This window comes from Mustela lutreola, chromosome 12 (genome assembly GCF_030435805.1).
Source record: "Mustela lutreola isolate mMusLut2 chromosome 12, mMusLut2.pri, whole genome shotgun sequence".
NCBI classification, from domain to species: Eukaryota; Metazoa; Chordata; class Mammalia; order Carnivora; family Mustelidae; genus Mustela; species Mustela lutreola.
This window is the reverse complement of record NC_081301.1, coordinates 37,137,132-37,149,736: the sequence shown is the minus strand read 5'-3', so window position 1 is coordinate 37,149,736 and position 12,605 is coordinate 37,137,132. Positions and strand designations below refer to the sequence as shown.

Here is a 12,605-nt window from a genome sequence, read left to right as displayed (position 1 = left end):
TAAATGTCTGCCTTTGGTTCAAGTCATGATCCCAGGGTCCTGGGATCGAGACCCGCATAAGGCTCCCTGCTTGCCAGGAAGCCTGCCTCTCCCTCTCCTGCTTACCCTGCTTTTGAATTAATTTATTAATATGAATCCTTAAAAAAAAATCATGATGATTCACAGACCTGTACCCCTGGGACAAATAATACATGATATATTACTAAAAATAATTTAAAAAAATCAGTTTCCTAGCTACAACAAAAACGCCTAGAAGCAAGGACTAACACAGTGGTAGTAAGCACCCCTAGCACCCCTAACTGGTCTCAAAATGCCATTTCCTTCTAAAACCAAGGCTTGTTGAAGAATTGCCTAATTCAAGGTCTGGGGAAGGAAATGTACAAGAGGAGCCTGGAACATCTTGTCTTGCCAGAATGCCAGGAAGCTAGAAGCTATTAGAGACTAATAGTTGGTCAAAAAACTAGAGGAACATACTTGAAAAGGCTCCCACTGCCCAAAGGATGTATATTTAAATAACAAAAAGAATAATGATTACAATGAGTCTATAATAATACAAAACCAAACAAAACAGTAAATAACAACAAATTAATTGGTCGGGTTTAGGTTACTAGGACACAATCATTCTGAAAACTGGTGAGTAAAGGCAAAGAATCAAGCAAGCATTTATCTTGTCTCTACTGAATGAACTATATTTCAGGATAATCATAATCACATACTTGAAGAAAAATTCTTCCAGCTAATAAAGAAGGAATATGAGAATAAGAATATCACAATTTCAGAATCCCTAAAGGAACAATAGATACAGGTGATGCTTATCTATAGCTGGTAAACCCATTAAATGAAAAAGTCTGATAGGAAACTATAAAGGAGAAATTATGCTGTCAACACTTGAACCTTTAATTCTTAAAAATCACAAAAAGAGGGGCACCTGGGTGGCTCAGTGGGTTAAGCCACTACCTTCAGCTCATGTCATGATCTCAGGGTCCTGGGATCAAGCTCCACATGAGGCTCTCTGCTCAACAGGGAGCCTGCTTCTCCCACTCTCTCTTCCTGCCTCTCTGCTTACTAGTGATCTCTGTCAAATAAATAAATAAAATCTTTAAAAAAAATCACAAAAAGACAACCAGACATTCTGTACGTCCTGATGTGTTCCTATAAGAAGTCTAAAAACTACCCATGAATTCCTGCCAAAAAACCAGAACCTCAATCTGATCAAGCTTCTAGTACAGTCGCTTTCCCAATAGGAATATGTTAGCCCCAAGCGCAAACTTTGTGTATAATTTTAAATCTCTAGTAGCCACATTTTTAAAAAATGAAATCAATCTTTTTTTTTTTAAGATTTTATTTATTTCAGAGAGTGAGCAAGAGAGAGCATGAGTGGGGGGATGAGAGGGAGAAGCAGAAGCCCCTCTGAGCAAGGATCCCAATGTGGGCTGATCCCAAGACCCTGAGATCATGACCTGAGCTGAAGGTAGACGCTTAACTGACTGAGCCAGCCAGGTACCCTGAAATTAATCTTAATTATATAATCTTAACTATATGTAATCCAATATAGCCAAATACATTTAAAAAAAACCAGCAAAAATATTATTTTAGCATGTAATCAATATGAAAAAATATTAATAAGATATTATACCTGCTTCACAATCCAGTGTATATCTTACACTTAGGCATGTATCAGTTCGGAGGAGCTACATTTGAAGTGCTCAGTAACTACATGTGGCTTAGTGGCTCCCTCCTGTACAGCCCGAATACAGATCTTAGCCACTTTATAGAAAACACAGAGGCTAGAGTATGATAAACATGAATGTGGGGATGCAGTCAACCTAATTCCCAATGTTGGAAAATCTTATAGGGCAAATGGACCCAGTTTTCTTCAATAAATACACTGATAGTAAAAGAGAGAGAAACCCGGGCGCCTGGGGGAGCCTGTTTCCCCCTCTCTCTCTGCTTGCCTCTCTACCTACTTGTGATCTGTCAAATAAATAAATAAAATCTTTAAAAAAAAATAAGAGAGAGAGAAAACAAAAGAACTGATATAGAATAAAAGAGACTATCAAAAGCAATCCAAGGGTCTTGTTTGCATCTTGATTTGAACAAACTGTGAAAAGACATTTATGGGACAACTGGAGAAATCACAATACTTCCTAGATAATAGATAACATTACATAATTACTTCCTCAGGTATGATAATGGCATTACAGTTATATTCAAAAGTAAGAGTCCTTATCTCTTCGAGATAATGAAACATTTGTGGAAGAAACGACAAGATGACAGGATTTGCTTTACAATAATCTAACCAGGGGAAAGAAAGGGTTCGGTAGATTTTTCACATGTTGAAGCTGGGTGCAAGTATTTGGGAGGTCATTATGTGATTTATTCTATTTTGTTGTTTGAAAAATTAATACAATTTAAAAACTTGATGAGAGAGAGAAAGCTTACCTAAGTTAACCATTCAGCTGCTGCCGAAATACTTTTCTGCTCCTAAGGGATTGACCAGAGGAAGAGAAGGCAGGAACAGAAGGAAAGAGTTGCCTAGAACTTCTAAGAATCTGATTGGGCAGCCTCTATCTCTAACCCTGGAACCCCACTTCCAGACAGGAGCATGCCCTTGCTCTGCTGATTCTACCCCACCCCACCTTCACCCACTCTGGCTGCATGTAAAGAGGGGCAAAAATCTCTTAAGAAGGATTTTTAGGAGCGCCTGGGTGGCCCAGTGGGTTAAAGCCTCTGCCTTCGGCTCAGGTCATGATCCTGGGGTCCTGGGATCAAGCTCTGCATCGGGCTCTCTGCTCAGTGGGGAGCCTACATCCCCCTCTCTCTCTGCCTGCCTCGCTGCCTACTCGTGATTCCTGTCTGTCAAATAAATAAATAAAATCTTAAAAAAAAAAAAAGAAGAAGGATTTTTAGATCAAAGCTTTCAAACAACTTACAGCCAGAAGACTCTGGTTTATTTCTGCGCCTTCCATCTTTGTCTGTCTGTCTGAGTCTCTGGCATCTGCTGCTCTTTCGCTGCCAGCCAAGTCAATAAAAGAGATCCTAGAGAAAACACACAGCAGGGATAACTTCTTGGGGGCCTTGGTTTATTTTTACATCAGTCAGCATTTTGGGGCAGCAGGAAGAAACTAACACTGGCCCAACCTCTGGAAAGAAAAAACATACTGTCAGCTTTCCAAAATTATTAGAAGACTCTGATCTGTCAGCTGTTGCCCTCACTGCTCAGACACTTCTGTTGGTTTTAATCATTTGTGAGAAATTAATAAAATTAATAAAACATTCTTCCTATAAGGCTAAATGACTACAATGCAAATCACTTAGGTGGCCACTTAGGTAATTAAATAGAAACTTTTGTGGGCTGCTTTCCAGGTCCCCCCCTCAAAAACAGAAGAAGAAGAAGAGGAGGAATTATAAGTAAGTAAGAAAAAAAAAGACTCATTACTCAGAGGTGAGAGAGGCTCATCCATCAGTGTGGCAGAATTTGCTAAGATAGCACTAGAGGAGCAATGAATGTACCCAATTGTCTTATGGCTTCTTTCAAGGAGGATAGATTAATTTTTTTCTTTTCTTTCTTTCTTTTTTTTTTTTTTTGGCCTGTAAGCTGAGATGCATTTCCTACTATTTCTTTGCTGATACTGTGTTTCACGTTAGAAGCAATCAATGTCCCTTTTAATAACTTAGGCTTGACCAACAATAGGTCATTACTTCATGGTTAATCAACTGATGGCACTTTAATACAATGATTTATTTCAGGGCTAACAACTCTACTCTGTATCCCTGATATTTATGAAAAACTCTATGGTGGCAGAATGTCCTGTTGTTGATAACACATATTTCAAAGTCACATTAGGGAAAGGCAGATAATGCAATTCCTTGCATATTTCCAACTCACCTGCCAAATGTCCTCTTGGCTGAATCCTTGATCTGAATTTGGATGATAGCATGGGAGCGGGAGGAGTCCGCATTAACTCCAGTGGCCCCAGTGCTGCGCTCCTTGCTGCCCTTCAGAATCACCTGAAAATAAAATCCATAGGGTGATTCCCTCAAGAAGTGAAAAATTCCCCTGGGTCCTAAGTGTTGGCTGAGAGCCACAGAAACCAGGCTTATAACTGTCAGTACACGGCAGTATTTTCATTCTATGTAGAAAGCTGCCAAAGCATGTAATCATACAGAGTAAGTACCCAACAGCAGTGCAAACAATGGGGAATACTAACCTTGGGGAGAACATTCAACAGCTCAAGAGATAATTTACTTCTTGATCTTATATATTCATTTTAATATCTTTGATAGATTTAGCCTGACTACAGTCTCCAGGGCATGACTTGTCTCTAAGGCAATGTCCCATGTCCCATACCACCCATCTATCTTAGGAACTAAAGCAAAGACAGAAATATGCATCATGGAATGACTGATTACAATCACCTGTTCCACCAGGAAGCAGTCACAGAGGGGGCCAGCATGATGTGTGGGAACACAGAAGTAATGAGCTATCACAATTGACATGATCACAATTGATGTGATTTCCATTAAGATCATTGAAGTAGAGACTAACTTGGGTCCCTATAGCCCGAAGGGAAAGGGGAAATAGAGGTGAAGTCTCAGGACTGCCTCTTGCCACTGAAAACACAGCCATATGTGAACATGCTGCCATGATTTTAGACAGAGGAAGGAGTGCTGATTACTGAGAATCAAAAAGGTGAAGAAATATTATTTGACAGAGGGGTGCCTGGCTGGCTGAGTCAGTGGAATATGTGACTCTTGATATTGGGGTTGTGGGTTTGAGCTCCATGTTGGGTGTAGAGATTACTTAAAAATGAAAAAAAAGTATTTATTAAATAAAACATTATTTGATAGAATCTTCACAACAGCCTAGATATGAGGTGAGTTCATTATATTTTTTTAAAAGATTTATTTATTTATTTGACAGACAGAAATAACAAGGAGGTAGAGAGGCAGGCAGAGAGAGAGGAGGAAGCAGGCTCCCGGCTGAGCAGAGAGCCTGATGCGGGGCTCGATCCCAGGACCCATGACCCGAGCCCAAGGCAGAGGCTTTAACCCACTGAGTCACCCAGGCGCCCCGTGAGTTCCTTATATTATGCCCAGTATATGTTGAAGACAAATTCAAGAGGTTGAGTCACAGGGCACTTGGGTGGCTCAGTTGGTTGAGTGTCCAACTCCTGGTTTCAGCTCAGGTCATGATCTCAAGGTGGTGAGATCGAGCCCTTGGTGGGGCTCTGTGCACAGCACAGAGTCTGCCTGAGGTTCTCTCTCTGGCCCTTCTCCTGCTCACACTATCTGTCTCTATATAAATAAATAAAATCTTAAGAAAAAAAAAGAGGTTGATTTGCTCACAAAAAGCTGTTGTGTGACAGAACCAAATTCCACATCCAGTATGTCTGACTCCAAAGCTCATGTGGTTTCCACTAAGTTGTCAGGTACTTCTGATAAATTCATTTATTTTGCAGTGAATTAAGGGTAAGGAAGTCCTATTTCAATTTTCTCAATCTTTCAAATTTTTAATTTGTATTTTACTGAACATAACCACAGTTTCCAAATTAAGAGTCCAAAGGTTGCCAGACTAGACTCAAACTCCAACAATAGGCCATAAAATATCTTAACACGCAGGTACTTTTTACAAGTTTAACTAATATGGATAGAACTAGAGGGTATTATGTTAAGTGATATAAGTCAATCAGAGAAAGACAATTATCATATGATCACATGTGGAAACAAAACAGGAGCTCACAGGGGAAGAGAAGAATAGATAAAAGAAGATGAAACCAGAGAGGGAGACAAACCATAAGAGACTCTTAAACTTAGGAAACAAACCGAGGGATATTGGAAGGGAGGAGGGGGAGGAATGGGGTAACTGAGTGATAGACATTAAGGAGGGCAAGTGATGTAATGAGCACTGCTCCTTATATGAGACCGATGAATCACAGGCCTGTACCTCTGAAACCAATAATACATGTTAATTGAATTTAACTAAAAAATGTTTAAAAAAATTTTTTTAATGTTTAGTAAGTTCCTTCATGGTTTAAGCAGTTGTGTTTCTAAAAATTATCTGTACATGAGATTTAGAATTGTACTTTAAAATCAAATTTAGAATCTACTAAAAGTATAACAGATCTATCTGATGAATCTTTTTATAAAGGGAAGAACCTGTTAATTCTGTAACACTGGATTTTCAACTACATGGCTAGTATGTTACTGCTAATCAAAAATGGGAAGAGTGAGAACAGTAGTCCCTTAAAATGGGTGTGGCAGGTGTCCCTGCCATAAGCTGCCCACTGAGCTCCAATGGCTGGCTGGGCCACGAAAATGCACATCTGTAACTGATGTCCCCTGTCACTCTGACTTCATGCTTACTTAGACTGTAAGGCCATGATGAGAAGGTGTGATGTTCTTTTTATCAAACCTTTCCTTTTTTTTTTATCAGCAAAGAAGATGTGCTTACTGCAGAAAACTTGGAAGATACAGGAAAAATATTAAGAAAATATATACCTCCCATAATCCCAGGGTTAACAAGAGTCTGGTGTATTTCCTTCTAGTTTTAGGGTTCTCACACCTTTTTTGCTTTTTTGTTCATTTTGGTCTTTTACAAGCACCATGAAGAGACAGGGGAGATATTTTAAATCTCGAAATTTATGTAAACAATATGCTTGATAAGGGAAAAAACACAGAGAAGTTGGTGACTTATCCAAGAACACAAAGGTCAAATATGGTCGGGTTAGAAGAATTCTAGGGTTAGAAGCCAGGTGTCCTCTGCCATATGTGAAAGTAAACATGCTACTTCCGCTAGGACATAGTGAAAGGTCTGAGAGGCCTCAGGGCCAGGAACTGTAGATAGTGACAGAAACTCAAAGGATGGGTTGTGGTTCACCCCCAGGGGAGCCAAGAAAGACTGACTTTTGGGCTTGTATGATAGACTTTTAGACATGGTTTTCCATGCACCTTGTCCACCTTATCTATCATGATATATTAGGTACCTGTGAGTATGTCTCAGAAAACCTAACATGTTGAGAACTTTCCTGACTAAATGCCTTTTAGGGAAGGCATGAAGGAATTTCAGGTTCTGGTCATTTCCTCAGTTTCAGAAATAGACTGCAATCACCATTCCTAAAGCAGCTGAACTCTGAGGAGTAAAATGACTCAGTTTGTGAAGATCATCAGACAAATTTTTCCAAGTGACATACAGACTTAAGTGTAGGGGGTTAAGGTAGTGAAATCTAAGACTGGGTATGCATGCCAGCTCTGACATATGGTTGGCTGAACCTGCAATGAGCAAAATTTTGCAAGTCACTTAACTTTTCAGAACCTTAGTTTACCTGTAAGATCATAATCTCATAGATTATTTAAGACAACTAAAAAATGACAATACAAAAAAAGATAATACATGTAAACCATTTAAAAAAAAATTTTTTTTAAATTTATTTGACAGACAGAGATCCCAAGTAGGCAGAGAGCCAGCAGGCAGAGAGAGAGGAAGGAAAGCAGCTCCCTGCTGAGCAAAGAGCCCGATGTGGGGCTCGATCCCAGGACCCTGGGATCATGACCTGAGCCGAAATCAGAGGCTTTAACCCACTGAGCCACCCAGGCACCCCCATGTAAAGCATTTAGAATCATGACTGGCACATGGTAAATTCTCAATAAATATTCATTTTAAAAAGATTTATTTAGGGATGCCTGGGTGGCTCATGGGTTAAAGCCTCTGCCTTTGGCTTGGGTCATGACCCCAGGATCCAGGGATCAAGCCCCACATCAGGCTCTCTGCTCAGCAGGGAGCCTGCTACCTCCTCTCTCTGCCTGCCTCTCTGCCTACTTGTGATCTGTCTGTCAAATAAATAAATAAAATCTTAAAAAAAAAATGTTCCATGCTCCTGGATTGGAAGAATAAATATTATGAAAATGTCTATGCTACCTAAAGCAATCTACATATTTATTGCAATCCCAATCAAAATCCCATCCATTTTTTTCAAAGAAATGGAACAAATAATCCTAAAACTTATATGGAACCAGAAAAGACCTCGAATAGCCGAAGGAATATTGAAAAAGAAAGCCAAAGTTGGTGTCATCACAATTCCGGACTTTAAGCTCTATTACAAAGCTGTCATCATCAAGACAGTATGGTACTGGCACAAAAACAGACACTTAGATCAGTGGAACAGAATAGAGAGCCCAGAAATGGTCAACTATCTTCGACAAAGCAGGAAAGAATGTCCTGTTGAAAAAAGACAGTCTCTTCAACAAATGGTGTTGGGAAAATTGAACAGCCACATGCAGAAAAATGAAACTGGACCATTTCCTTACACCACGCATGAAAATAGACTCAAAATGGATGAAGGACCTCAATGGGAGAAAGAAATCCATCAAAACCCTTGAGGAGAACACAGGCAGCAACTTCTTTGACAACTCAGCTGCAGCAAATTCTTCCTGGGAACATCGCTAAAGGCAAGGGAAGCAAGGGCAAAAATGAACTATTGGTATTTAATCAACATCAAATGCTTTTGCACAGCAAAAGAAACAGTTAACAAAACCAAAAGACAACTGACAGAATGGGAGAAGATATTTGCAAATGACATATCAGATAAAGGGCTAGTATCCAAAATCTATAAAGAACTTAGCAAACTCAACACCCAAAGAACAAATAATCCAATCATGAAATGGACAGAGGACATGAACAGACATTTCTGCAAAGAAAACATCCAGATGGCCAACAGACACATGAAAAAGTGCTCCACATCACTTGGCATCAGAAAAATACAAATCAAAACCACAATGAGATAGCACCTCACACCAGTCAGAATGGCTAAAATTAACAAGTCAGGAAATGATAGATGCTGGCGAGGATGCAGAGAAAGGGGAACACTCCTACACTGTTGGTGGAAATGCAAGCTGGTGCAACCACGCTGAAAAACAGCATGGAGGTTCCTCAAAAAATTGAAAATAGAACTAACCTAAGACCCGGCAATTGCACTACTGGGTATTTATCCTAAAGATACAAACGTAGTGATCCGAAGGGACACGTGCACCCAAATGTTTATAGCAGCAATGTCCACAATAGCCAAACTATGGAAAGAACCTAGATGTCCATCAACAGATGAATGGATAAAGAAGATGTGGTATATATATACAATGGAATACTATGCAGCCATCAAAAAAATGAAATCTTGCCATTTGCAATGACGTGGATGGAACTAGAGGGTACTATGCTTAGTGAAATAAGTCAATCGGAGAAAGACAACTATCATATGATCTCTCTGATATGAGGAAGTGGAGATGCAGCGTGGGGGGTTTGGGGGGTAGGAAAAGAATAAATGAAACAAGATGGGATCACGAGGGAGACAAACCATAAGTGACTCTTTTTTTTTTTTTTTTTTAAAGATTTTATTTATTCACTTGACAGAGAGAGAGATCACAAGTAGGCAGAGAGGTAGGCAGAGAGAGAGAGGAGGAAGCAGGCTCCCTGCTGAGCAGAGAGCCTGATGCGGGGTTCGATCCCAGGACCCTGAGATCACGACCTGAGCCGAAGGCAGAGGCTTTAACCCACTGAGCCACCCAGGCGCCCCCATAAGTGACTCTTAATCTCATAAAACAAACTGAGGGTTGCTGGGGGGAGGGGCACTGGGGGGGGCATGGGCACTGGGGAGGGTATGTGCTATGGTGAGTGCTGTGTAGTGTGTAAACCTGGCGATTCACAGACCTGTACCCTTGGGGATAAAAATACATTATATGTTTATTAAAAAAAAAAAAAAAAAGACAAGGTAGTATAGGGGCACCTGGGTGGGTCAGTGGGTTAAGCCTCTGCCTTCGGCTCGGGTCATGATCTCGGGGTCCTGGAATCGAGCCCCACATCAGGCTCTCTGCTCATCGGGGAGCCTGCTTCCCTCCTTCTCTCTGCCTGCCTCTCTGCCTACTTGCGATCTCTCTCTGTGTCAAATAAATAAATAAAATCTTAAAAAAAAAAAAAAAAAGACAAGGAGAAAGGCCCTGGAAGGACAAAACCCCATAAAAAATGAGGCTGGTAGTTGTGCAGGCAGGCAACAAGTGGCCATCTCCTGAGTGAACCTGAGGGTGATCTGTGAGGGCAACACTCAAAGATGACACCGGATAGTGACACTTGAGCAAACACATGGGTGATACCTGAGTGAGCATGAACAGTGATACCTGAGAAAGTGTGAGACCTGAGTTAGCAAGTGCTGTTGTTTTAAGTCAAATGTTTATGAGGGTATCCATAATTTATATCAACTTTCCACCTTGATCTCAGCTGGCTTTCTTGTATACTGTCATATATATTACAGAGTATTAATGGCAATGAGATAACACATTGACTAACAAGAAACTTCTTTCTGCTCTTATCAGGAAAGATAACTCAGGACAGAGCAGTGCATAAAAAACTCTTCCAGGGTAGAAGAGGTGATCTGACACCAGATTGCCCATTGACGCAGTGATGGCTCATAGCTACAGAAAAGGGAATTCCTCCCGACATTTGCTCCTTTTCCATTCAGTTGGTTTAATCTTCAGGGATAAAAGCATCCTGGGGACCAACTCTCCTGCAACTCCCTGCCAAATGAAGGAATGTCTGGGGAAGGGGGCGGGCGAGAGGATAATAGCAAATAGGAGTATGAGAAACAATTTCCTTAGGACTCCACAATGGAGGGCGCTCTGGACAGGTTAAGAATGGTCAGCTTCAGGGAAGCCCTTTCACCACATCTCACAAACCTTTGTTTTTAAAACTGATAGAAAAGGGCTCTTGGTTCTTAGGTAACTCTAAAATAGCCACACTCATATGCTATTCTCGGGTTTTAGGTCCCAGGACTCAGGAATAAGATATAATCACACAAATAAGAGGCAAATATAAGCAAAATTTATCTATTTGTCCTAGCAAAAAGAAACGGTTAGAAAAAAGTCCTCAATGGTGGGTCACCATGCCATTTTAATACCGAAGTACCAAGAAGGGTGTATTGTGAAGCTGTTTTAAAGGTAGGTTTTGCCAAGAATCCAGCTTGTCCTTCTGGCCTTCTCTCTCTCACTCTGGCCAGGCTTGCTGGATATACTAAAAGAATGACTATAATGGCTGCGGGCTGCAGGTTAGAATCACCTGGTGATCTTTTAAAATAACATCTACCTTCATGCATTGTGGGTGGGACTATAAATGGTGCAGCCACTCTGGAAAACAGTTTGGCAGTTCCTCAAGAAGTATGATCCAGTAATTCCACTCCCAGGCATAGGCTCAAGAAAACGGAAGACATAGGTCTACATGAAAACTTACATGTATCATTCATAATACTGGTTTCTATAAAAGTAAAAACAACCTATCTGTTTATCAACTGATGAATGGATGAACAAAATATTAATAATACATCCATAATAGAGTATTACTTGGCCATAAAAATGAAGTACTTATATATGCTACAACATGGATGAGCTTTGAGAAAATATGCTAAATGAAAGAAGCCAGAAACAAAAGGTTGCCTATTGTATGATTCCACTTATATGACCAAAATAGACAAATCCATCAAGACAGAAATTAGTGATTTCCAGGCCTGGAGGCAGAGGAAATAGAGAGTAACCACCAAATGGTACAGGGTTTCACTTTGAGGTGATGAAAATGTTCTGGAATTTGAACATTTCTAATGATGATGATTAGATGGCTAATCTAATCTAAGTGATGATGGCTGCACAACTTTTTGAATATTCTGTAAATATCACTAAATTGTATATTTTAAGAGGGTGATTATTATGATATTTAGATTAAAACTTAATAAGATATGTAGGGTGCCTGACTGGATCAGTCGGTTAAACATCTAACTCTTGATTTTGGCCAACGCTCATGCATGTTCGCATACTCTTTCTCTCTCCAAAAACATAATAATAAAAAAATATATACACACAAACACACACACACCCAAATATATATTAAAAAACTGATGCATACACTTTAAAATGGTGAATTTTATGGTATGTGACCTATATTTCAGTTTAAAATAATATCTACATTTGGGCCTAATCCCAAGAGATTCTGATTTAACTAACCTCAGAGGGACCCAAGCAAGCATTAAAAATACACCATGATGAAATGAGAAACACAAGCCACAGAATGAGACAACATGCTTATGATACAAAATAACTGAAAAATGAGGGGTACCTGGGTGGTTCGGTCATTAAGCATCTGCCCTTGGCTCAGGTCATGATCCCAGAATTCTGGGATCAAGCCCTGCATCGGGCGCCCTGCTCGGCAGGAAGCCTGCTTCTCCCTCTCCCACTCCCCCTGTTTGTGTTCCCTCTCTTGTGGTCTCTCTCTCTCTGTCAAATAAATAATAGTATCTTAAAAAAAAACCACACAAACACCTGACAAATGACTCACATCCAGAATATACAAATCAGTAAGAGGAAGACAACCCAAAAAGGAGGGAAAGACCCTAACTGGCATTCCCAAGAGATGAAACCCATAAGATAAATTGAAAATATAAAAAGTGGGGTGCCTGGCTGGCTTAGTCAGTAGAGTGTATGACTCTTGATCTCAGGGTTGTGAGTTTGAGCCCCATATTGGATGTAGCGATTACTGAAAAATCAAATCTTAAAATTAAAAAAAAATATGAAAAGTG

General features: G+C 40.1%; 1 protein-coding gene across 4 annotated transcripts in view; it reads right to left on the bottom strand.

The window, feature by feature from the left end:
• KIF24 (kinesin family member 24) overlaps positions 1-12,605 on the bottom strand; it is a 91,885-nt gene that overhangs the window by 29,659 nt on the left and 49,621 nt on the right. For all 4 annotated transcript variants that reach the window (XM_059141937.1, XM_059141938.1, XM_059141935.1 and 1 more), the window contains exons 7-8: positions 3,890-4,011; positions 2,934-3,039 (exon numbers count right to left, since the gene is read on the bottom strand). In XM_059141937.1, coding sequence (XP_058997920.1) covers positions 2,934-3,039; positions 3,890-4,011 — 228 coding nt within the window. The remainder of the gene's footprint in view (positions 1-2,933; positions 3,040-3,889; positions 4,012-12,605) is intronic.